The sequence below is a fragment of the Gamsiella multidivaricata genome (genome assembly GCF_025024155.1).
Source record: "Gamsiella multidivaricata strain RSA 2152 chromosome Unknown BC939scaffold_51, whole genome shotgun sequence".
Classification (NCBI taxonomy): domain Eukaryota; kingdom Fungi; phylum Mortierellomycota; class Mortierellomycetes; order Mortierellales; family Mortierellaceae; genus Gamsiella; species Gamsiella multidivaricata.
In genome coordinates, this window is record NW_026251759.1 from 1 (window position 1) to 24,827 (window position 24,827).

Sequence of the window (24,827 nt, forward strand, 5' to 3'; positions counted from 1 at the left end):
CACATTGTCCGTGTCCCCGAAGTGAATAACAAGAGTTTGTGCAAGACTGCAAACATCCGTTGCGAACTCCAGATCCTCCTATATCATGGCAAGAGGAGGACAATAAGAGTATGCCCTTGTTAACAGAATAGATAGATCATCGTTCAATATAGGCAGTTCAGGGATATACTAGCTACCATACCGATGATTTCCTGCATGAAACGAGCAACGGTATAAGTCCCTGAACGATATTATGGAACAGGACCGGCGAATGATAGTAGCCGAGAAGCATGAATCTCAGAACCAGCAGTACATCGTTTCTACGTGCTTTAAAAGGAAGCTGTCTCGCGACTACAATAGAGCGAAGTAAGGTGCAGAGGCTTTAGAAACAGTTATTTCGAGATGTACTCCTTGAACTCTTCATGCTCCCGTCCTTCTTACTTTTGTAGGCATTTTGGTCCGCCAGCTCTCGGAGCAAGATGAACTCTCCGCGTGATGCAAGGCTTTCCATGATCGCAACAATCCAAATGCCTGGTTAACACAGAAGACGCAATATGGAATAAATCATGATCAGAACTAGGGCTCGCCTCTCAAAATATGTCTCCTTCATTCTGCTTGTAGTATTCGTCAAATCACTAGTACCAATTCCTGGTAAGTCAATCGACACAAGCCAGTTAATCAGCCTCTGCACTGTAAATTTGAGCCGCCATAGAGCCGTTGAGTCCAAGTTTTGGATGAAGGGGTCAACAACTATATAGGAAGGATTTAACCCGTGCGGACAAAACTGTTAGTAAGAGAAAGGCATGCTTCCATAAAGTCGAATGGCGCCTACTACAACTGTTAGCTTGATTACCGGATGTATAGGTCCCAGGGATGGCCTGGAGTATGTACCCCGCTCCAATCGAGCACTCTCGCTCATCGTTCGCAAGATTTAAGAACAGGTGGGATATCGTCATGATCACATTGTCAGGCCTTTAAACAGAACAGCAGATCAATCCGTCAGGCTGTTATTCTTAATAATCGGGACGACATAAATTTCCTCAACGCGCTCGATAAGTCTGCTTACACGTTTTCCCAGCATTGCTGGAGCAATGAGATAGCGTTCTTGGAAGGCAACAAGTCACCTTGGGATTCTGAGGCAGATAAAATCGGCATATTTGCAAGATGATCCACCAGAAACTAATCATAAAAGGCGAATCGTCTGTCAGGACTTATGCATTTTCATCCAGGCGCTGCATCGAAAAACCATCTCATGCTAGGCTACCTCGATGTAATTGCTCGTGGCAAAGGGCCGTGTTGCTGGCAGTGCGACGAACATGGCAATAAAGAGGCACTATAAAACGCAGATCCGAGGAATGTCGTCAAATGATGTTTTCAGCAGCAATGCGTCCAACACAGCAAGCTATTCAGAGATAACGAAAATACCTGTATTGGGTATTCTAGCGGTGGTGTAGCATGAATACAGGTTTTCTCCGCAAATGCCTGCAGAGTCGCCATATCCTTCTCAAAATCCTGTTTCTCCTCCTCCGTCAAAGTTATCGCTGTTATTAAATAGACCGCTTGCTGTCAGTCCAATGTCACCTCTCGAACAAACATCCAGAGCAGCAAAGGTAGCACTGCTAGGCCTGCCTCTAACCTTCTTTTCGTCTTGCGACGGATATGACAAGTGGAATGTTCCTGGCATAGTCCTGCTTCTAAACAATAGAGGGAAGATGATGGCGCACTCAGTGGCAGAAATATTGATTTTTGAACGTGATCAATCAAGCAGAAGTGCTTACGTACAGTGTTAGTGTCCGATACTAGGTTTTCAAACCAGTCGTTGTGAGAGCGGGCCCAAAAGAGATCACGATGGGCGGTGCTTACAGCGAGAAGGATGCGATCTCCAGTCTGGTTCTCGAGTGCATTTTGGTGCTGAAGAGTGAAAAATGTACATACGGTCAATGTACGTGATCTCCGCCAATGCATTCCGGTATTACACAGCCAGTTAAGCGTACTGCTGCTTTCAGTTCCAGGCCAAGGTCCAGCAAAATGGAAGCGTCAGGCTTGTCGAGTGTTGCAATCTGTGTGAGCAGTTTGATGATAGCGGTCCTCTTGACATTTTCCTGCAAGGTTGGGCTATGAAGGATGCCTTTGATGACGGCTTCCATGGTGAAGAACAGTTGCGAAGTAGCAGAGGACATGAACCCCTTTGCAAGGGATCGCCCAAAGTGGCTTTTGGGCAACTGTGGAAAGGGTCCCAGCGCGCGAGGGGAAGGGGGGCGATGCACGCAACCACTTGTCTTTGTGCGGTCGCCATACATGTATAGTAGCTTTTGAGCCCTCAGCCCATTCAGATCGGGGATCACTCACACTACACCAAGTCCTATACACCGAACGAACCACAGCTGCTGCATCAACATACTCATGCCGCCAAAGCGAACGAGAGTAGGTGCTCATCAAATCAACTTTGGACGGACACAGGACACTACGAACTTTGTTACGCTGCAGTCCAACTAACCACTTCTTCTCATCTTCTTCTCACTAGAACAAGTCGCCATCGTCACCAACGCGAAAGGTTCCGACTAGAAATGCCAAAACGCGTTCGGCTGCCAGTACGGCATCAATGTACAAGAACGCGGAGGCGTATCTTGAATCGGCGTCGGATGAATACTCGGATCAAATCAGCGATCCCGAAGACGCGGTGTCGGAGAGCGACACGATAGGAGTCAGCGACACAAACAATGAGGATGAATACGATGATGAGGATGAGGATATATTCGACAAACCGGCCAAGACACGGTCGAGGAGAACCCAGAGAGCCACAGAACCTTCCAGCACTTCCAGTAAAGCCGGAGGCGCATCAAACAGGAAAGCACCCGCGACTGAAAAGGGCAAAGGGCGTGTACAAAGGACTTCGCCAACAACAACATCAACAGGAGCGACGCGCAAAGCGGCGCCACCGTCAAAGCCAACTCCTCCACCAAAAGTAGCCCCGCCAGCAACCACGGCCGCAAAGAGAAAAGCCAGTCAGGTCAGGTTTGTGCCGCTGGTTTCGAGTCCCGCTTCCTCTTCATCCTCGAGGACGACCGCTGCCACATCAACAGCATCGTCTCCGTCCATACATACCAAAGCAAACCCAGAGACCTCAGGTACCTGAGCCTGAACGTTCTTCAGTCATTTTCGAGGGAAATCTGAGGTGAGGAGGTTCCTAATAATGTTATGTCTCTCTCATATCAGATCAAAACCAACGGAGCGACCAATGGACAGAAAAGTACGCGCCGTCGGACATAGAGGAGGTTGCGGTACATCATGGAAAAATCGCAAGTGTCAGAGAGTGGTTAGAGACGTATACTGTACGTTGCCTACGACTATGTTATGCTGTTTTGTCAAGATTCTAAGGAGCATGATAGCTGACGAGACTCTCCTGTATTCATAACGAATAGGATCCAAGCAACAGACAGCAAGATGTGTCTGGAGGGGCGATTTTAGTGTTGAGCGGACCTGCAGGATCAGGAAAGACAACCGTGCTCAAGATGCTGGCGCAAGAAATAGACCTTACTATTGTCGAGTGGGCAAATTCCGTCAACGAAAACAATGTTGTTCAGCGACCAGTAATGCCTGGCGAGGATAGCTGGAGAGCCACGTCGATTGACGAAGGTACATTGCCGTAGCAAAAAAACCACGATTATCCCGGCGGGCCGAGGATAATGGCCTGACATCCTATTCTATTATATATCTTGATAGAATATATACCAGTCATGAGGACGTTCCAAGAATTTTTCTCAAGGGCGCAGCGTTTCAATCCCATATTGACCTCTAGGGACCTGTCTCAGTCCAGCCAGAGTACAGGAGCTCAGGCAGGCTTCTCGGCGTCGATGTCTGCCTCAGGAAGGAAGAACGTCATTTTGATAGAGGATCTTCCGCCGATCACAGCAGTATCTTCACGGAAAATATTTCAGGAGACGATTGCAAAGTTCGCCAACTCTAGAATCAGCTCTTCATCAGTTCTGGTCCTTATTGTCAGTGATGTTTTTACAAAGCAGAGCACTGAGCTGTTGTTTTCAAACACCAACGAGAACAGGGACCCAGCCATGACGATCAGGGTACTTCTTCCGTCCACAGTTCTGGATAAGATTGATTCTGGAGGCAGAGGATGTGCCAGAGTTAAACAGATCAAGTAAGAACCGGATTATATGGACGCCAGAAGATATCATACCGCTGTCATTCACAGTCTGATAATAACCTGCGTTTACGTTCTCAAGATTCAATCCAATAGCACCAACAATCATGACGAAGGCGATTCGGAAATTGATCAACAAAGAGTTCAAGGCTTCGCATGCACATGCACCGGACACGGCGGAAATAGAGCAAGCGATCAAGATGCACGATGGCGATATTAGGGCGGTCATCAACTCGCTACAGTTCCTGTGCTATATACCAGCAAAGAAACGAAAGCGCTATAGAGAGGCAGCAATATTACAGGAGGAAAACCAGAAGAACGTCCACGATTCGGAAAATAAGCACGTTTCATTGTTTTTTCCGATGGGGGGAGCTATGATTTGAAATTGTTTGCCGGCTGTTTTCTGATGACGCGTGCTGTTTATCTCTTTAGAATCACGCAAGGGCAGGATTCATCACTTGGAGTCTTCCACGCCGTTGCCAAAGTGCTATACAACAGGCGTATGCTCGATACCTGCGATTTTCTAGACACAATCGAATTTTACGTGCGGGTGTGACAAATGTACTAACGAGACATGAGATTATTGCCTTTCTTCGGCTCTATAGGCGACTGGAAAGCGCCGCATGTCGAATTCGATAGCGACATCGTAAAGGTTCCGCCGCAAGCCTGGACTATGCGACGTCCGCCCTTGCCCTTCAATCCAGACAAGGTAAGTTGCAATGTCATTATAACAGCTTTCTAAGCTTTAGGTCTTATTGAAACGCGATTGACATTTTTGGCAAAAAACAGGACTTGATTGAGAAGCTTCCGATTGAGCCTGACTTGTACACGCTCATGCTGTACCAGAACTATACTCGGCATATGCACACGATCGAGGAGTGTCACACAGCAATGGAGTATTTATGCATCGCCGACCGTTTCTCTCACTCGTCCGGAAGCAGCGCCAACTACACGCAGATGATTCAGATGCAGCCATACATGACATCGCTGGCGGTTCGCGGGCTGTTGTTTGCCCCAACCTCGGCAAGTCCGACATCCAATGTTGGAGGAGCAAAGAAGCACTGGTGGCCGGAGCTCTTTGCCGTAAACAGGATCATGCATGCCAATGACGAGATGTTTTTGGAAGTTGCAGTTGACCTTTTGGGAGAAGAGGCCAAAGGACTCTCTGCAGGACATGTCACAGGACCTGGTATGCTGCTGCTTCTAATGCCGCGCTGTTTTTTTCTGTTTTTCAAGCAAACCCCCCGGCTATTATCATGTGACGTTGGCGCTAACAGAAAACTCGCTCCGACTGCTTGCGTGGATATAGGCTTATTCCCGAAACGTGTAGTGCGTGAGGAGCTGGTGCCCATGCTTCACAAGTGTATGAGGATGAATCCTTATATGCCAATCTTCAGCAAGTCACTTCGACCTAGCTCCAAGGCCTTTGTTCGGGATGGGGCGGGCAACTACGGCAGGAAAACTGGAGTAATCAAGAAGGAGTTTGGAGAGGGCGATGAGGGGTTCCTGGAGGATGTGACGGACACTTCCCCCAGTGCTGAGGCTGGCGTTGTGGATGAGATTGTCGATGAGTCTATGGAGAAAATCGGCACGGGGTCCGGATGGGACAGTAGAGTGAAGCAGGATCAGCAGAAGAAGCAACGGGATCAGCTCACATATGAGGTTGAACATGACGAGGATCCCATTGAAGACTTTTCAGAATGATTGACATAGCTCACTCTACGGCTCTCTCTCTCCCTCTCTCTCTCGCATACTCCTCGCTATACTACTTCACTGTATACTACTCAGATGCAGCCCTCCCACGCTGCCAACAAATTTTGGATGTAACACTATTGTGGCAATATTGACGATCAATGTCTGTGCGTCCATGCAAAAAAATCTGGATCAGGTGATAAAAAGGAAAATGTGAGAAGAGGCCGGTCCTAATCAAAAAAGGTCCAGCCGACATGGAGGATATGTCAATCGTACATGGTGACTATGACGATTGGTGGTTTAAATGGGATCTGAGGCACGTACGTGGAGACATGGCTTCTTTGCTATTGGTACAGATAACGCAACCTCAGGCTAGGATACATTTGTCAACTTTCCTTTTCGGGTACCAATGGATCGTTGGAGTCGTCTCTTTGGTCTGACCGCAGCCAAACCTTATTCCTGCCGATTACGTATCAGCTCGTTGGACGTCTTTATATAAAGGGACGACGGCCACCGATTCCTTCTTCATCTCACAACTCATCACTTTAACACCCAACCTCATCACCCTCCTCTCTCTCCTTCATTTTTTAGCTCCTTTCTCCCTCTCCCCCTCTCACTTATACACACCACAAGAATGTCTGGAAATGTTGGCTGGGATGACGAGATTGTGCTTCGCAAGCGTTCGGACCATGCGAAGGTGACCCGCACCGCTTCCGACATCAATGCAGCCCGTCGTGCTGGTGCAGTCGTATCAACAGAACGTAAGGTTGTGACCAATGCAGGACATGTTGGCGAGGACTTTAGGAGGATTGCCAAGCTGGCAGAGACGGACGAGATTGTCGCACCCAAGGCGGTCTCGATGGACGTCGGAAAGGCCATTGCCAAGGCCAGGATCGAAAAGAAGATGAACCAGAAGGAATTGGGCGTCAAGGTCAACGAGAAGCAGACAGTCGTAAGTTATTCATTCATTCATTCTTTTGTTTCTTTTGGTGTTGGATAGAGAGGCGATCTTTTTTTTTTTTTTTTTTTTTTTTTTTGGTCTTCTTGTGCTAACAATAATGTCCTGATTTTGGAATCAATTAAATAACAGATCAACGACTATGAGGCTGGCCGTGCTGTACCGAACCAACAGATTCTCGGAAAGTTGGAGCGCGCTCTTGGAGTGAAGCTGCGCGGCAAGGACATTGGATCGCCATTGACCTTTGGCAAGAACAAGGACACTGCCTAAAATCATCGACTGCGCACAAGGACGAATAGGCGCGGGAGATCTCGAAAATCGATGGCAAAATCTAATCCAATCCAAGCACCAAGCAAACACAAAAAAAACCAAAAAAACATGCTGCGCCTGCACCGACATATCTTATCTTGTAAAACTATGGACTCTGTACATCAATAATTGCGAACACAGCATCTTTTGGGCAAAAAAAAAAAAAAAGGGACTGCGGCAACCTTTGCAGACTAGGCTTTGTCTTTGCACAGACGCAACCTTTTCCTTTGCTTTTGCCATTGCTAGGAGTCCAGCATATGTTGTATATAGAATTGACCATTAAAGCAACATCTGGATACTCTTTCGCAAAATAAATACAAAGAAAAAAGAAAAAGGAAAAGGGAAAGGAAAAAAGGGTGTTGATTGGTGTTCAATGATGCGATTGGTTCATGCTGGAATGTTAAAAGGTCCTCTTTTTTTCAAGGAAAAGTAAATATGCCTTGAGAACAAAAGGGGGTCAGGGATTTTGTCCCAGATCAGATTGTCTCCCAGCAGTGAGTGCACAGTGGAAATCCGCACATCTGCGCACCTATTATGTCACCGAAGTGACTTCTAAGCGTCGCATACGACATGGGAAATCATCAGGGGGAGTGTGGGGGCGGCACACAAAAAAAACTAGTCTGACTACTATTCCTCGCGGGGTCGGCGCGTCCTCTGGAGAATCGCCATGATCTGTTCCTCCTCCTCCAAAGCCTTTCTCTTGGATGCCTTTTGGGTGCTGTCTTGGACGCTATCGAGAGTGCAGTTGTCGATGCTACTACTGCTACTGCTGGTTCCCTCAAAAGCTTGATGGTCCTTTTCCTCAGCGCCCCCGGTGGTCTCCGTCTTCATCCACGGATAATTTCCCTCCTCGTCTACCGGCTGCAGGTACAAAGGCCGCTGTTGGTGGAGCAGATGTCCTTGGACGGCATTCACCATGTTGTGGGCCGCCATCTCATCCCTGTGGAATGGAGTTCCGCAGTCCTCGCAGAAGAGCCTTCGGATAGACACCTGGGAAACAAATGTGTGGCAACGGGGGCATTTCTTGGGGCTGTAATATTCATTAACACCAAGAACGATGTAACTAAGCGACCTGCCCTAAAGAGCGATGACGGTGAAATGTGTGAAAGTCAATAAATGAACTATCTGTCGTAGGGACAAGAAATCGCCAGAGGAGTGAAACACTTACCAGGGGCACAAAGAATGCCAGAAAGGAGTCGTGGAGTGATGTGAGGCGCGAGCAACTGCTGAATTGACCAAGTCCAATGCCAATCACCACCATGTTCTTTTCCTCTCTTTTGGCGCCTATCGATCCCCCCACCGACCTCAGCAAACTGTTTGCGATTACCAGGTACTCCTCCTCCCGTGCACGTTGGGCATCCCATTCGTGGCTCTGGTAGAGCCTGTTCGAGCCATTGTAAAAACTGCTCAAGCGCTGCTCGACCATCTCGAGCTGCTGAACGTACTGCCCAACGCTTGCATCTGGCCCGCGGAGCGGTGGGAGGTCTGACTCAATCTCTTGGATCGATTGAGTTGCACCTTCCGGTACCACCCGTTTTTGCTCCTCTGTCCATCTTCGGAACTTGAATGTGGGTTGGTACACGGCCTTCTGGTTAACAGATATGTTGTAGTATGTCTCTGGATAGGGCGGATCAATCAAAGAGGCAGCAGAGTTCGTCCCAGAGGCGGCTGTGGAGATCAAAGAGGCAGGAGTGACCCTGTGGGTAGTAGGGGTTGGGAAAGCAGAGGTCGTCACGACATGCCCTTTTCCTTTTTTGTCGTTGATCGGACGGTCTGTATCTGGTAGGAAGGCGCTTCCAGCTACAACATAGGCTTGACCAATATCCAGACACAAAATCTTGATCTTTTCTGGAGGGCAATGCGGCCAGAGTCGAGTGACATCGTCCTTGGCCTTTATGACATTCCAGATCTCCTGCAAGTAATAGTCGGTACCTCCAACCGTTGACGTCAGGCGAGGGGGCAAAATGGCATCTGCCAGCCTTCGATATCGAACTGCTTGCAACTCCCTTAACTTGTAGGCAGACAGCTGAAGCCTGAAGCCATTGGTGTGGAAAGATCCTGTCAGAACATATCCCTTGAGGCTGTAATTTCGAGGGTCAAAGTTGGAATCACGGATGGCAGACAAATGGTTCCTCGCATCCAAAAGGGACATGTTGGTGATTGCGCTTCGGTATCCCAGCTTCCCTCGTTGCCGAACAGTGAGACCAGTAGGAGTGACGTCTGCAATAAGGCTCTTGATTAGGAACCCTGGCTCTTGATCTGGTAACTATATGGTTATCACGTCTTCTCCGAGGAGCAGCTCGGAAATGTGACCCTTGCCAACTCCAGAATCCGAGTTTTAAGGAGCGGTCGTTTCCAGCATAAAGTGACGAGCTCTCGCTCCGAGAACGAGACAAAACCATCCTTTGCCGAAGATAGTGGGGCAATCTTCCGCCTGTTGCCGCTCATCATGTTGAATGTCAGAAAGTTCTCCACGGCTGTCAACTCGTTATGGATCTCCAAGTCGTATCCAACTACTTCCGGTCTGCCTTTTTTTTGCCAACCCTTGAGCTGTTGTTGATAAAGCGACCATCTTGTATTAGAAAAATTCCTAATGTCATGCTACAAAATTCATTCAAGAAATACACTTGTTACCTGCTCTTGTAGTTCAATCGCTCCATTGCGATAAATACGTTTGAGCTCAGCGCCCAGCTGAGTAGACACACTCCGTACTAGCTCCGAAGGTGAGAAAGGTGTGCTCTGGCGTATAGCACTTGTTAGCCTTGGGGGAGTGTACAAGTTCAGCTCCTGTAATCGCCCAATGAAGCCAGTAACAAGTTTGCCAACGCCTCGATTCGTGGGAGGATTGCCCGAATAAAGATGTCGTAGAAAGGCATAAAGGAACTGACTACTGGAACTGTCAGGCTCGTCATCGATGTCGTCGTCAGTGTGATTCTCACTACTGTCCTGGCCGTCATCTGCATCCTTGAGTTCTACCCTTGGGCATAATCCATCGAGATAGTCTTGGTCCTTTGGTTGCATATAACCAGCCGCCATGCTTTCCATGTACAGAGCAATGAGTCTCTGAGCACGTCGTTTGGTCTTGTTGGCCTCTCCAACGGCCTCCCGCAAGCAGTCAATCATTTCGTCAGCGACGTCCGCCCTGGTTTTCAATGCCGCCCTGATGTTTGTTTGTATAGTGCCGATACGAAGAGTCGCCTTTGGGTGCTCCCATTTCAGCCCATTCCAGAGCTGTCGCTTGTCCATGGATTCAATAGGTGTTGGTGGCTTCGATGGCTTCTTGACTGGCTTCTTAGCTGGCTTCTTAGCTGGCTTCTTAGCTGGCTTCGTTGGGGTCAACTTGTTCTCAACTTTCTCCAAAGGACTCTCAGGCAGCTCGGTCCATGGCTTCCATTTGTAGCGCTTCATTGCCTGTGGAGGTTCGTGCGTTACTGTTTTCGTCCTGGTTTTAAAGGAGTAGCGAGGGCGAGGAGGAGGTGTGGTACTCGAATCCTTGCTGTCCTTCGGAGGCGGGCGGTCGATGGTGCGGTACCTGTTGAACTTTTGAGAGGATCGATGTCGAGGTGGAGAACCGGGGGACAACGCACTAATTACTAAAATGGAGAAAGAAGAAAGGAATTAATAAAACACTGCAAATGCAATTGTCATCACAGACAAACTGAAATGTGTTGGTGAGGCATACCTCTTTGTTGCCTGTCTGGAAGCTAACTGCGCCTGTTTCCGCTCGGTAAACTTACTGCGAGCGTACTGGTACCTTTCCTTGATGCCCTCCAATCTCGCCTCAAGTGCGGTAGTATCTGGTTTGTCATGTTGGCCATGCGCGATCGGGGTTTGGTGAAGATGGACGAAAACATTGATGCTCGTGTCGAAAGTAATGCCGCGTTTGTTCTTGATAACAACACGTTCATCAGCAAGGTATTCTTTCACTAGTGCCGGTACGTCTTTGGCTAAGAGATAAAAGATGAATGTATTAGAACAAGACATTTTTTTCAATGTGAAAAGCCCAATGCATAGTACGCACCCTGATCGTCTGATCCTTTGGCTTTCATATCCTTAACGATCTTATAGTTGGTCTCGCATCCCAGGCCGTACAGACTGCGATTGTAATCATTGGTCGACACAACACCCAAGACCGTAAGCTGCTCTGCCGTCTCGAGTCCCAGCGCAGACAACATGTCTTTTTTCCGATACTCCAAGAAACCGCCACCACATACTGGTCGCCAAACAATAGGGATGCTGTGGTAAATGAGAAGGTCCGAATCCCCGCTGATGACAATGTCTCCTTCCATGGTATCTGTGGCGATTTTGACATCCGCCGCTGTATCACACTGCACGACCCTCCATCCGTGGTTCTCGAGAAAGCGGACAAGTCCGTTCCGAGCCTCCACATCCCAGCGAAAGGCGTTTGTGAGTTGCTTATCGACATTGGTAAAATGGCGCTTCCTGATATGTGCGCCTTCGGATACGCGATCCATGAAAGTCGTGACATGATCTCGGCGGCGTCGATGACCGTTTTTCGAGCATTCTGGCGCTTTTCATGGGTTGCAAGTTTTCCCTCGCATTGAGCGCCATCGAAGTATAGAATGACTGTCGTTGGATCCATGATGCGTTTTTCGAGATTCTTCATGACCAGAGCATGGGCAGCCTCAAGGTCACTGCAATGAGTATAGGCGTATCGAATCGTACAATAAAAGCTTCCTTGCATGTCGACGCGGAATTTGTTGTGTGGTTCACCAAGAGCTTGGCGTTGATTTCGCGGTTTTCGTAAAGCTGGGTCGTATCGCTTTTTTTTTTTTTGGCCGTCAGGAAGCGCCAAAAGGAAAGGCACCCCATGACGCGGACTGGATACCAATGGTGAAATGGAGAGTCGAGGCAACGTTGATTAGATATGAGATTTATACCAAACAAGGGCTGTACAAGGAAGGAGTGGAATGAGAAAAACGACAAGTGAAGAAATCCGATAGGTGGACTCGACCAATTGCAACCAAGGATGATAAGTGGCAACGAAGTGAGATGCAGAGGATGCGGAGCAATAAAAAAGAATATTTGCTCCAATAAGGATGGCGCGTACCTGTGAAGGCAATGGTTCAAAGGACAAACAGCCAATATTGGTTATGGTAATGGGCAGAAGGAGCGGATAAGGGAAAGTGAGCGCGGAGGAGGAAACAAAAACGACACGCGTCCTTCTGGCTGGAGCGGGGCGAGAACTCAAGACGCGATTAAGCAGCATTTGCGATTACAAGAAGGCATACTTCCTCCAGCATCACCCTTCCCGATATGGTAATAGGTCCTCAGATTCGCACCACCCGTGCACAGTGGTCTGACGCCACCGAAAAAAAAATGGCAAGCTATTTCAACAGCACAGGCTAGGCTACGCATGCCGCGGATAATGCTCTGAAAAAAAAGGTAATTTGTCATGGGCGACGAGAATAAATGTTCTATAATATATAGGAGGGGGGCAAAAGGGCATCATGACCCATGATGCTCGCAAAACGTGAGTGTGTTGTGGAGCACGGCATGCTCGCACGCGCCTGTCAATGAGTCTGGCATGCCTGTCCTTAGCCGAGCCGCGGTGTCTGTTAAATTAAAAAAAAAAAAAAGCTTCGGGGTTGTTGAGGGTACTCAATTTGCTACTTTGGAAGGACACGATGGACACGCACGCTATACAATGATAAGCAAATATCAGGTAGAACCGATTCTTCATGATGATTAGCAACAATCTTATGCTGTGCACGCGCTTTTTTTCTATACATCAAATAAACCGTGATTATTTCTTTTCTATGCCTTCAATAGTGCTCTGCTTGTATTTTTGTGCTCAATTGCGATGGAGCCCCTTCCTCCCCACCCTTCTCTCCTTCCCAGAGGATGAAGTTGAGCATCTCTCTGTGGGAGCCGTAATGGTATCCTCGCTAACTGTGTGAGTAAGCAAAAGTATATATTTATGCCGTTGTTATTGTAAATGTATGAATGCTTTTTTTTTTTTTGCATGTGGTATGTCTGGGCTAATTATTGCATGTATTGTGGAGGGAGCCAAGCGTTGTGTGGGTGGCATGTGGGAATCATGCACACACCATCAAAGGAGGGGGAAATGAGAGACGAACACAACAAGCGCTTTGCGCAAAGACGCGTGTATTTATTTATTGGCGGGAGGAGTGAAAAACGAGACTGGACCGTCATCATAAAGAGACCTAATTGATAACAAAAGCCTTGCCTTTAATGCCGTGCATGAAGGACTACATTGTGGATGTGTCTGTGTGTATAATAGACTACCATTGAATGGATGCATGTGTGTTATAAGAATGGGTGAATGGGTGTTGGAACAAACAAACGGATTTCATAAACATTATTTTTCATTTCCATATGGGTGCTCATGGGAGAGTTGGTTGGAGGGAGGACACGAGCCCGGAAGGGAGGGAGAAAATAGGACAATAATAAGGCCTAGCATGGATGCTAGAACAAAGGATCTCGATTTGCGTACCCATGTTCGTCTCCGTAGCAATGAGGAGAAGAGGGTTTTTTGGCTACTCGAGTGAAAGAAGCCGGGCTAGGCAGCTTGTTCGTGCCCAGGTAGCCCTTGACGACCGGCCATGGGCGACGACGGATCCGAGAAGATAAGGTTTTGTACACATGTACCGATCCAAACTCCTCTCCACAGGTGAATAGATTGGGCGAACGGGGCGTAAAAATATAAATAAAACGAAGGCCATGGCACGTAGCTCTCGGGGAGCCAAAGAGGTCGGGAGAAAGAGCTGCCCGCTCTGGCGTGTCAAACAAGGTGTCAAGAAGAAAGGAAGAAAAGAAAAAAAGGAGGGAACCAGGAGTGCAGACGCAGGTCAGCTGCAGCCAGCAAGCAAGCAGTCAGGCAAACGGCCGGGCGTAGTAGACTAGACCAAACCAGCACTGTCCAATAATGTGTCTGCTGGCGGTGGTGCTGCCTACCAGGCACGTGTAGACCCGGATGAGCTGCAGGTTGTTGCACATGTGTCTGTCTTTTTTCTCTTTTTCCTTTTTTTCTTTTTTCTTTTTTCTTTCAGGCACAACCTTTTTTATTGTTTTACACTCAGACTGAGTGGCCAGGTCTATGGCGGGCGGGTGGTGATGCTGCTACTGCTGCTGCTGCTGCTGCTGCTGCTGATGATGATGATGATAGGGGACTCGATTATTGTGCGATATGGCACTCTATGTGAATCAATAGTCAGTTGAATACTCCGATTGAAAGCGATATTCATATCTTGCATGTCCCTGCCCTGCCATGTGAAATTGATATGAAGACTATGGCCCTTTTGTTCCTAAGTAAACCTTTGGGGGCAAGGCTTTCTCCACCCGCGCTCTCTCTCTCTCACTCACACACTCGCCTTCTCTTTCGCCTTCTCTTTCTCGTTCTCTTTCTCGTTCTCTCTCTTCCCTCTCTTTCTCATCCTTTTTCCTTTCCTTCGTTCTTTCCCACTCTCGCTCTCTCATTCCATTCCCTCTCATTCATCCCATCGACGATCTGTCTCCGCCCTCTCATACGCTCAGGGGAATCAGTACCTCCTCTTCCGTACACCCTCCTTATTCTCCGGCACCCACACGTTGTCCCTCTCGACGTGTCTGTAGTCTTGACTTTCCTTTCCCTCTTCCACACACCACCGCCACCACCACCACAGCCGCTTTTTCTTCTTCTTAGTCTCTCATATAACAATCCCCTCTCTCATCCTCCTCTTTTTCAGTCGTGTCTTCAACCTCAACAGGTAAGCAAGCAATTTTCTCTCTCTCTCACTCTCCCATCCTCACACTCACACCCACACACACACGCTCCCCCTCTCTCTCTTCAGCCATCAGCCTTCATTCACATCATCATCAACAGAACCTCCACAGCACTCTTTCCCTCCATTTACACGCATCCTATCTCTCTCCATTCGATTCGGCAACGACATCCAAACCATATCTCTCACTCGAATGAACTCAAATACACCCGCAGAACAGGCACATTGGCAGAAATGAAAAGACAGACAGTGTAGTAAACAAAGCAACCGAACAAACAAACAAACAAACAATACCCATAACAGCATATCCCCAGCAAAATGGAAGGAAGAGAGCGAGATAGAAAAGGATATGCTTAATGCTTCATTAGCCGCTTGGCATCCATAGCGCATCCACTGCATACACTGCATACACTGCACCCATGCAAACAAACCAAACTATTCCAAGGCCGATCCAAAGGGGAGGAGAAGGACTGCCCTTTTCACTCCTTTCATTTTCATGTGCCATCCATCAACCCTCCCATCTTCTCTCCCTCATAAACGATAAGCCAAGCTAACCCCAACTCCTCATCGCCATCATCCTCATCGATATTCCTATCTTTCTATCTTTCCCTCTCTCTCTCTCTCTCTCTCTACCTGCGTCCCCCTTCGCTGCCCCTAGTACACAAAAAACTGGCTCCCTCTGCGATGCCCTCTGCCAAGGAAATGTCCAAGGCCCAGCCAATGTCCATCTCCCAGCTTTGTCAGCAGGACTACACCTCAGACGACGAGCTAAACAACATCAAGCAGGACCTCGACCAAAGCCCCCACGATCTCGACTCTGAGGATGACCTGGATTCGTCCCATATGAACAACGGACGCAATGGCTTTACCAATAGCCACACTCGCCAGAATGGTCGTCAGATCTACAGTCAGTCCTCGGATATCGAAGAGGAATTCGACCAGTTCAGCAACCACAGGCGGCATACCACCGACGACGAACCAGATTCTGCAGAGCAGCTGGCAGCCGAGGCCCTCGGCGACATGGCCAACGTCGGTCGCTCTACTTCGTCTTCGACATCGGGCTCGTTCATAGCCCCTGCTGGCCCCTTGCTTTCACGCATGTCCAGCCTACCGATCGTCAACTCGGCTCTGCAGGCATACTCTAATGGCAAACAGAACAGCAAATTTATGAAGGTATGTCATCCATCTTCCCGAAGAATTTTCTTAAGTGTCAATGCTGGTAACTTTGAACGAACTAAGGTCTAACAACGCCGTCATTCCCCTCTTCCTTTTATATATATTGTCTACTGCCGATCATCATCGCTTCTAGTATGGAGCAGAGATGGTTGAATCGGGCGTCAAGTCATTATCAAAGCCGGTCTTTGAGAAGCTTGAGCCAACCCTTGGCCAGATCGATGATTTTGCCTGTCGTCAACTGGACAAGGTGAGAATAACGGACGGACAAGAACAGTTGCCACTCTTGCTTGCAGAAATAATTTTTATAATACTCATACATGTCTTCATTCATCTTACGCTCAATAGGTATACCAAAAGCCCGATGTCCAGCCATTCCCTTCGCCAACAAGCTCTTCTCGCTCTTCGAACGACATTATCCGCCCAGACGCCAGCTACTTTGCCCATCGTTCTCGGAACGATAGCTTCGACAGCGTGTCCTCTGCTTCCAGCTCTCGGCAAAGCTACGATGTCCTCCGCTCGCGAAACCCTCGACGTGAAGAAGGTATGCACAGCATCCGCTTATAACCCCATTTGTCTGTTATTGCTAAGAGACATACCTTTCTGACCAGACCTCCTTGTTTCCTAATCCATGACATGTAGCCACTCGAAGGCAGCGATCAGATTCTCAGTCAAGTCAGCGGCCATTGGTATCGTCCACCTACCAAACATCCAGCACCCACTACAATTACTCGTCACAGCAGCAGCAGCAGGTTGGATCTATCTCGGCTACACCATCACAGCAGTTCTCTGGCTGGCGCGGTGTCGTTGCCACCGTTGGATCTGCCTCTGCTGCGGGTGTGGCCATCTTCAGCGAAGAGAGCATGAAGAGCTTGAAATATTGCCTTCAATGGCTCCAGGTAAATCCTCGTGCAACCATCTCTGGGTTTAGCGACTATACCAGATGACAGAACTAACCACGTTTCTTTTTGTTAATGACGCCAAACTAGTATGCTGTGCATCACATTGACCATCAAATTGGATTGTTGCGCGCATTCCTTGTTTCTTTGGCAAGCCCATCAAAGAATACAGAAATTGTTCCCTCGACCGCCGCATCCACCCTGGCGTCCATCAAGAAAGAGGTCGTTGACACCCTGCGCAAAGTGATCACCATTGTTTCGCGCTACGCCGGCGCCTGCTTGCCGGACCCTGCCAAGATCAGCGTGCGCCAGTTCATTCTTTCGATGCCCGTTCGCTGGGCTACTCTCAACAACGACTCCGTGCCCTCAACTCCCATTGGATCTCCATCCCTCGGTCCAGTTGACCGTTCAGCCGAAGACGTTGTCGCGCTGAATGAAACCTCTGAGCGCGCCACCAAGGTTCTGGTTCTTGCGCATGAGTCGTCTGATATGCTGAAGTCCGTCGCATCCATTTTCAAGGACTCTGTGGACAAGGCCGAGAACTGGATGGACAAGTTGCGATACGTCGGAATGAACCCCCAGAACAATAGCGAGGGCCTCCCTAGCTGGGCACCCACTGGGTTCCCCAGTACATACAGCAATACGATGCCTGGAGGATTCCCTGGAGCAGGCCTAGAGCAGTATTCTTTACGCCAAACTCAATCTCATTCTGCCAATGGACATACTACCCCTACTGGCTCGCCCACGCGCAGTCTAAAGTCCTCGCCACGCCTTGGATCACGCAACCAGAATCACTACAGCCGTCATGCGTACAGACAAAAAAGCGTCATGTCCGGAGACGAGGACTCTGGATCGGAAGAGGATGTTGGCCGCGGTCCTCTCGCAGCCATGGACGATGACAGTTCTTTGGACGAGGAGGACGCATTCTCTCTTGGCGCGACAACCGCCAATGGCCATGGACCAATGAAGCGCAGCATGGGATCGTTTACGCACACCCAGAGTCATCCTGTCCGAAGACGCAAGAAGCGCGGCGAGAGTGCAGAAGTGATCGCTGGCCTGGGAGTGACTCCTGCCATCAATGGCCATGCGATCGCACAAGAGTCCATGTAATGACTATTAACGACCACTTTAACGACCTATTCTTACGACTTTTTTTGATTTACAAAAACACTGCTTTGCAAAACAGCATACCAGCGCGCAACTTGCTTTTTTTGCTCGCAGCCGCCATCTCCTTTTCTCTGTCTCTTCTAGTCTTCGTTTTACTTTGCAAGCAAACCTGTACTCTAGCCTCCATTTCATTGCAGTGGCTGTATTCTATCGCTCTCCTTCTCTTTCCTTCTTTTCGAACCTGTATTATTGCCGCGCTTTCTTTTTCTTTTTCTTTCTTTTTTTTCTTTCTTCTTTTTTTCTTTTTTTTTTTCTTTTTCAATAAATACGCGATGTTGAAACGGAAATGAGACCCGGACTGTTGCTTAGAGCAGTACAAATACGTCTTGGATGCCCATGTATTCATCTCTACTGAGATGGATGGACGACTCGATACAACCAACCATGTATTCGCTTCGTTTATTTTTTTATTCGATCTGGATCTCGTTCGCTTCTTGCGCGAATTCGCCCTCAAAATCCAAGGATTACGACGTCTAAGAGTTCTTGGACGGCAGTTAGTGATGGCAGCGACAAGAGCGTCAAAACAATGGTCAATGCGAAGGTAGCGAGCGATTCCCTCGACTTTGATTTCTCGTCCTCATCCCTCGTCCCGTCGTTCACATCCTCATTCAGGTGGGTTGAAAACGGTCGACGCACCAACCGTCTTCTGCGATCAAGTCTCGAGCTGCTCGGTATGTGACCTATATGGTTGACACGGGAATTCCTCTGGAAGACCGTGTCTAAGAACTGCGCAGTCGTTTGAATGAGGGTGTGGGATCCGAGAGGACTGAGGGATGAAGTTGATCATGTATAGAATCAACCCATGTGTGTGTGAGTTGAAGAGGAACGAGTGGGGAGGAGGGTGAGCAGGTCCTTTTGTCATTTTGGAATACCGATTTGGGTCGCTTGGGCCATGGTCTGTGGATGATGGTTTATGAGAGCCCCTAAGAGAAGAAGCTGACGGCTGATTGTTGTTGTTACCAACCATGGAGGTGCGGACAATGGGTGGTTGGAGGTCCTGGAATACACCAATGAGTCCTCAACGGACTGAACGATAACCGAAGCACCTGTTCAGGATCACTAGTGTGTTCGTCAAGATCTCAAACCGTCATCCGCTTCTCGTTGAAAGCAACGTCTCTCAGGAAGGAGCAGAAGGTAGTGTCACCCCGTGGCATTTGCGTGTTCTGCTCAAGACGGGGTAATCGCGTGAAATCATGACCTGGAACTGAAGGGAGAGGGAGAGGGAGAGGGAGGGATCGAGAAGATGTTGGAAGATGATGGATAGATGATTTTTTTTTTCGACGGCGACGACTGCGGTTGTGGACTGAGCGCAACGGGCTGATGTCGGTCGGTCGATACACATTGTTCACGGATGGGTGGTAGACTGGACTGTGAAGGGTGTTTTTTTTTTTTTATTCCTCTAGGCGTCGTGAAGTGAATCCAGAGGAAGATACGAATGTGTCGATGCAAACATTCTGGTTCTCGCGTCATACCATGTTCTTCAAGACATTTTTTCTTTTTTTTTTTCTTTCCTATGCTATACTCTATATATCCATGGAAAAAGAAAAGCCGAGTAAACAAATGGTTTCTTAACAAATGGTTTCTTTTTCAAGTTTAGGAAGTTCCGGAAGATGTTCAGGGACGGAGGACCGATTTGATTGCATTAGCGATGCAGGTGCGGACTCACTCACACACACATACAAACATACAAACACACAAACATCGTCATTTTTTTTATTTATTTTTTTTCATTGCCCGACTAGCATAAATGCATATACCATGGAACATAGACTCTGGATTATAGACCATGGAGCGCTAATGGGAACGTGTGCTAAGAAATAGGGTAAACTAGGGAATAATGGCATGCAAAATCATTTGTTATGCTGTGTATATCTCTTTTTATTATTTGGAATGCTTTAGGTTTCTTTTCATGTGTTGTTACAGAGAAATTGTGAGGACAATGGCGCAGAAGATCGCCAATTAGAGAAATAAAATACAACGCGGAAAAAAAAAAAAAAAAAAAAAAAAAGACGAAGTAGCGCGTCAAACAGGAGGCGGATTTGATACAGGGAGATGAAGTGAAGAAGAGACGAATTAAGAGGAAGGGAAAGTGGGGGGAAGGGCAGGGAAGGGATTTGGAGAGATATGGACACAACTCGTCGAATGAGGAATGCTAGTTACATGTCTAAAAGGAATAAGAATGATGTACAAGTGTGCGGATTGAAAAAGAAAATAAAGAAAAGAAATAAAAAAGGCCGATCGCTAGGCTAGGACAACACGCGTGTGCTAGATCCCCTTGGGATCAAGGGGTCCAGGGGTCAAGCTAGGGATGGAACGCCCCGGGGTTTCCACGGATCGAACAAAAAAAGGTGACATAAGGATTACAGGGCGTTCAATGGGAACAGACACGAGGGAAGGAAGAGAAGAGGGTTGCTTTGTACAAGTGCCGACGGAGCGAGGAGGGGGAGGAGTTGGGAGGAGTCGAAAAAGGAGACAGGGCCAAAGAGCGTCGAATAAAGGTACGGATCCGCTGTGTAGAACCCAAAAAAGGCAGAGGATGCGGATGGCATGTGTCGCTGCGTCATGAAGGGCCAGAGAACGTGTGCGGATGGGCATGGCCTGAAAGGGGAGGGAGGAGGGCCTGAGCGGATCCGATCCTTTTTTTGGACTCTTGTTGTTCTTTACGCAAGGCAAGACATGTTCTCCTTAGACTGGTGGAGTTCGTTGTGGCGGTGCATCATGGCACTGCTGCCGTGATGATGGGCTTGGCCGAATGTGAACTCGCCGCCCTCGCTCACAGGACTACTGCAGCCGCTATTGGTGCCTCTGGAGAGACCTTGATGGTGAGAAAGACCAGCCGAGGACCCACGGGACAAAGACGATTTCAAGACAGATCTAGCAGAAGAACTTACAGCAGCAGCCATCGAGGATGACGAGGGGGATGATCCGGGAACCCTGGCCTCATCCGAGGAGGAATAATCATCCTCAGAGTCTTGCTGTTGCAACTGCTGCTGTTGTTGCTGCTGTTGCTCAAGTCGTCGGTTCATCTCCTGCTTCCAGTCGATACGCAGCTGCATCAGCTCCGTAGCTTCGGAGAAGGTCAGCTTGGCGGGTTCGAGTGCGGACCGATCGTATTCATCACCTGGATATGTGAATGAGATTTTGATGAACCTTGAAAACTGGACCGATTTATTAGCCTGGCAAGGATGGTCGTTTTCTTGTGACATGTTGAGAAGAGTGTCTTTTTACAGATTGTTGGTGTCGGTGTGGTGTGCTGTGTTGTGGGTGGAGACACTGTGTGTGTGTGTGGAAGTGGAAACCGGGGGTTGGTGAAAGACGAAAAGAGGGTGTGAGGTGTGGTGTGAAGTACTGTTGGAAGCTATTACTATGTGTGCTTTCTTCAGTCAAAATGGATGGTGTTGACCAGGCTCGACAAGGGATGTCTTGTTATAAGATAAAAGGCGAAAGGCGTTGTTGCTCAGAAAGAGGGGCTGTAACTCGAGGAATATCAGGGTGCCTTGATTTTGGGCTGGACTGGACTGTGAGCTGAGTTGGGACTGGACTAGGTTGCACTGCCTGTGTGAGTTTGTTGGCTGACTAGTGCTGTTTCTGACGCCCAATGACGATGGTACCGATGCCAAGGATTGCTGCTAAAGGGGTGCTGGTGGCTCGAAGGGAAAATGCCTGGTGATGCAGAGGAATGTATGGATTTAAATAAGGTCGAGCAAGGAAAAGTAGAAGAAGAGGCGGGATCTTTTAGTCAAATGATGGCAGTAAAGAAAAGAAGAGCAGGTCTTGTTTTGAGATAAGGAAATGACTGAAGCAGTAGCAAAGGGTATGTGGATAACAGGGCAGGAGTACAAGATGGAGAGACAAGTCCACAGCAAAAAGAGAAGAGAGAAAGAAAAAGGTCGGTGACCAGTATAAAGCGTGTGCGTGTTGAGAAAGGGGGTTCTGTTGCAATGTGCTAAGTGGTGCGACAGTGTGACCGAGCGAGTGATTAGGAGCCGAGTGAGGATGGCAGTATGTGTGTATGGGTAAGTGCGTGTGTGCGGGTGCAGAGTGAGCGCGTGCGATGGTGCAATGGGGGAAGTGGGGTTAAAGAGCCAAAGAGCGAGGGAAAGGAGAGAAAACAGAGGAAGGGCAGTTGGCGAAAATGGGGGTTGGGGGGGGAGGGGGGTTTATGTAGGATGATCCTCTTTATGTCAGCCGTAGTGTGTGTGTCTGCAGGTCCACGCTCTTTGAGGTGCTCTCACCAGGCACACCTTTTTCTTTCAGCTGAAGTGAGTGGGAGTGAGTGGAAGTGAGTGATTATGGATGTGTTTGTGTGTGCTCGCGAATAAAACGAGTGCGCAAGGGGGGAAATGGTCTGCCTGCCTGAGTGAAAGACATGCATGTCGCTGGCTTGTGCGACCATACCGATTGCATGCAGGCATCAGACGGACGGACACACGCATCCAAACAAACAAATACTGCCTACACACAAGTAAAACAGACTAGCAGCCGCGCGGTCTGCTTATGAGACGCTCTTTTTCTTTTTTCTTTTTTCACTGCCAATCCCACTTTCCCAGCCTCTCATGCTCTTTTTTTTTTTTTTTTTTTTTTTGTTACTATGCATGCGTGTATCTCCAGCTTGGGTGTGTACATGTCCAATGTCCATTCATGTATCGCGCCCAATGCTTGCTCAGAAGAAGAAAAAAAAGGGTACAGTTGAGTGTTGTGTTCTCAGCTTACCTTTCTTTTTCACTCTGGCGGGCCTTTTTTTTCCTTCTCTCACAAATGCTTGTGTAGGACAAAGGCTTGATGAGGGGACTGATCAGAGAGAAAACGAGCACGAATGAACCATCGTTGGTTAGACAAGATTAAGAAAACAATGCCCTCGTTAGACTCTATGCTGCTCTCTTCTCTTTTTCTTTTTTCCTTCTGTATTTTTTTGCCCTGTTTCCACACTAGTGGAGTCTGAATTTTTTTACGGCGGGGAAAGCAACAAAAAACCACGGCTTACTAGACTACGAGCGATGGATGAGATAGACCGTCTGATATTGCGAAGCAAATACCAAATGCGATTATCAGTTCCAAAGAAAGGATGTGGTGATGGAGGAGTAAATGTAGCTCATGTCCGTTGTTTAACAGGCCAACCAAATAAAAAAGGACATGGCTCCCACAAAGGACGTATCTTTAAGAAAATGAGCCATCGCTAAATGCGCTGGCTAGTTACCAAAGTCTTTGTGCTCAACTAGCCATCTTACAATTCAAGATCAACAGATTCCAGTGTAAACGGGACTTTGTCGGGTTTCTGCGTCTGCAGCACGCGCATAGAGCATGCAAAAGCCCGTGAAAAAGAACTGTTCAAGGACGTGGTTGTCAAAAAAAAAAAAAAACTCCCATCTAATGGGTGTTTTGGTAGAAACCAGATTCCCGTTCTGTTCTGTAAACCGAAAAGGAAAACTGATAAGGTTTTTTTTTTTCTTTTTTTTTCACAACGTTACCTCGGCTGCAAATCTGGTAAACGGGTGGACCGGAAAGTAAAGCAGGACCAGGCGCAGAATTGTAGATGTAGGGAAATGCGGATGTGAACGAAAATGGGGGCGATATAGAAGAAAAAAGGATAGAAAACGAGGACGTGTTTGTTTGTTACTTTGTTGTGCGAGAGAACTACAGATGGACACTTTTTGTAGTACAGGCTCGAATTGACGGAAAAGGTTGGAGGAGGAGAGGGAGCGCGAGAGAATTGATGGACACAATCCTGGACACCATTACCGTATTTATATTAGGGACAACGGTCGGCCAATTACTATGTACATCTGCTGCTGCTGCTGCTGTAAATGAACGAAAGGACGTTGCATATGAATGCTAGGAGAAGGATTTGATAGCCGCCCTTGCCCTTATCCTGTTGATGAGCAGCTGCATGAACTGAATAATGAACCCGAGGAAATGAAATGAGATAGGATGCACGCATTAGCGGTGTTGAACGACCAAAAGGGCCGCAGCTGGCACCTGCCCACCTGCTTCTTTGCTTTGCTTTATCTCATTCTCCTTTTGATTGCTAATGCCCTATTGTCAGTCGTCAACTTCATCATCACCATCTTCAGGGACAAGGCCCACGGCACGCAGCAACAAACAGGGCTAACAAGGCAAACTACACCAAAGCAAAAAACGATCGACCGAGACTAAGACCAAGTGAGTAAAATGAATGGCCGATTGACTAGATCAGAGTAAACATTTTCATGCGAGTAACTCTTGCTCTGTGCTTCTAATTGAGCATTGATATGAATGAAGAGCTGACCTGTCTGGCTGACATGACCATGGTCCATGAACAATCAATGTGCATGTATATATAACAAAAATAAACATACTTTTGTGTGCATTAGTAGAAACATGCAATTGAAGGTCTCGGGGGGTACTGCAGCCAGCACACCATCCATCTCGAGGGAGAGTGGTAGAAAGACTGGCCCATGGGAGAAAAACTGGTTTGCGATTTCTAACTGCACACTGTGGATGCACCATACCCGTCTTCGAGCCATACCTCCCAAGGTCCACGATCCAGTTCACACTCATTTTAGAGGTCTACGATCCATTTGTGAGTGAGCAATGGTAAATGAGCGATACCTTTTTTACGGGTGTGTCTGTCCGTTTGTACGTGTCTCTAACCTGCTCTTGCTCTTTCTTTCGTTCGCTCATCTCTCTCTCCCTCACCCAGACCCGATATATGCATGCATGCATGCATGCATATCCCTCGTTTTTTTCTTGTTTCTCTGAGTGAATAA

The 24,827-nt window shown here is 48.0% G+C and overlaps 8 protein-coding genes across 8 annotated transcripts; 4 read left to right on the top strand and 4 right to left on the bottom strand.

The window, feature by feature from the left end:
- Positions 1-172: 172 nt before the first annotated feature.
- BC939DRAFT_504916 (uncharacterized protein) lies at positions 173-2,126 on the bottom strand (the record flags this gene model as incomplete). Its single annotated transcript, XM_051560584.1, has 10 exons — positions 173-330; positions 421-510; positions 622-729; positions 833-951; positions 1,046-1,158; positions 1,244-1,312; positions 1,405-1,520; positions 1,616-1,673; positions 1,762-1,890; positions 1,974-2,126. 10 exons carry the CDS (start codon positions 2,124-2,126, stop codon positions 173-175), a joined length of 1,113 nt encoding a protein of 370 aa, XP_051410157.1.
- A 37-nt stretch (positions 2,127-2,163) lies between these two features.
- BC939DRAFT_229417 (Rad17 cell cycle checkpoint protein-domain-containing protein) lies at positions 2,164-5,963 on the top strand. Its single transcript, XM_051550854.1, has 10 exons — positions 2,164-2,403; positions 2,504-3,107; positions 3,196-3,311; positions 3,402-3,615; positions 3,703-4,135; positions 4,221-4,478; positions 4,571-4,638; positions 4,744-4,847; positions 4,928-5,327; positions 5,448-5,963. Exons 1-10 carry the CDS (start codon positions 2,383-2,385, stop codon positions 5,840-5,842), a joined length of 2,613 nt encoding a protein of 870 aa, XP_051410158.1. The 5' UTR covers positions 2,164-2,382; the 3' UTR covers positions 5,843-5,963.
- Positions 5,964-6,365: 402 nt separating this feature from the next.
- On the top strand, positions 6,366-7,444 carry BC939DRAFT_425815 (uncharacterized protein). Its single transcript, XM_051553164.1, has 2 exons — positions 6,366-6,782; positions 6,921-7,444. Exons 1-2 carry the CDS (start codon positions 6,465-6,467, stop codon positions 7,056-7,058), a joined length of 456 nt encoding a protein of 151 aa, XP_051410159.1. The 5' UTR covers positions 6,366-6,464; the 3' UTR covers positions 7,059-7,444.
- A 1,985-nt stretch (positions 7,445-9,429) lies between these two features.
- Positions 9,430-10,594, bottom strand: BC939DRAFT_229500 (uncharacterized protein). The gene is made up of 2 exons (XM_051550855.1): positions 9,736-10,594; positions 9,430-9,647 (listed from the first exon to the last, which is right to left on the bottom strand). The coding sequence occupies exons 1-2, from the start codon at positions 10,503-10,505 to the stop codon at positions 9,611-9,613; spliced, it is 807 nt and encodes a 268-aa protein (XP_051410160.1). The 5' UTR covers positions 10,506-10,594; the 3' UTR covers positions 9,430-9,610.
- A 3,610-nt stretch (positions 10,595-14,204) lies between these two features.
- On the top strand, positions 14,205-15,312 carry BC939DRAFT_229555 (uncharacterized protein). The gene has a single exon (XM_051550856.1). It carries the CDS (start codon positions 14,363-14,365, stop codon positions 15,095-15,097), a length of 735 nt encoding a protein of 244 aa, XP_051410161.1. The 5' UTR covers positions 14,205-14,362; the 3' UTR covers positions 15,098-15,312.
- A 214-nt stretch (positions 15,313-15,526) lies between these two features.
- On the top strand, positions 15,527-18,024 carry BC939DRAFT_478819 (transcription factor Opi1-domain-containing protein; the record flags this gene model as incomplete). Its single annotated transcript, XM_051558801.1, has 5 exons — positions 15,527-16,015; positions 16,152-16,265; positions 16,364-16,559; positions 16,658-16,914; positions 17,005-18,024. The coding sequence occupies 5 exons, from the start codon at positions 15,527-15,529 to the stop codon at positions 18,022-18,024; spliced, it is 2,076 nt and encodes a 691-aa protein (XP_051410162.1).
- Positions 18,025-21,056: 3,032 nt separating this feature from the next.
- On the bottom strand, positions 21,057-21,251 carry BC939DRAFT_387688 (uncharacterized protein; the record flags this gene model as incomplete). The annotated part of the gene is made up of 1 exon (XM_051551844.1): positions 21,057-21,251. A coding segment is annotated over one exon (195 nt), but the record flags the coding sequence as incomplete, so codon positions are not given.
- Positions 21,252-24,074: 2,823 nt separating this feature from the next.
- BC939DRAFT_457476 (uncharacterized protein) lies at positions 24,075-24,792 on the bottom strand. Its single transcript, XM_051556476.1, has 3 exons — positions 24,761-24,792; positions 24,435-24,654; positions 24,075-24,240 (listed from the first exon to the last, which is right to left on the bottom strand). The coding sequence occupies exons 2-3, from the start codon at positions 24,616-24,618 to the stop codon at positions 24,200-24,202; spliced, it is 225 nt and encodes a 74-aa protein (XP_051410164.1). The 5' UTR covers positions 24,619-24,654; positions 24,761-24,792; the 3' UTR covers positions 24,075-24,199.
- Positions 24,793-24,827: the final 35 nt, after the last annotated feature.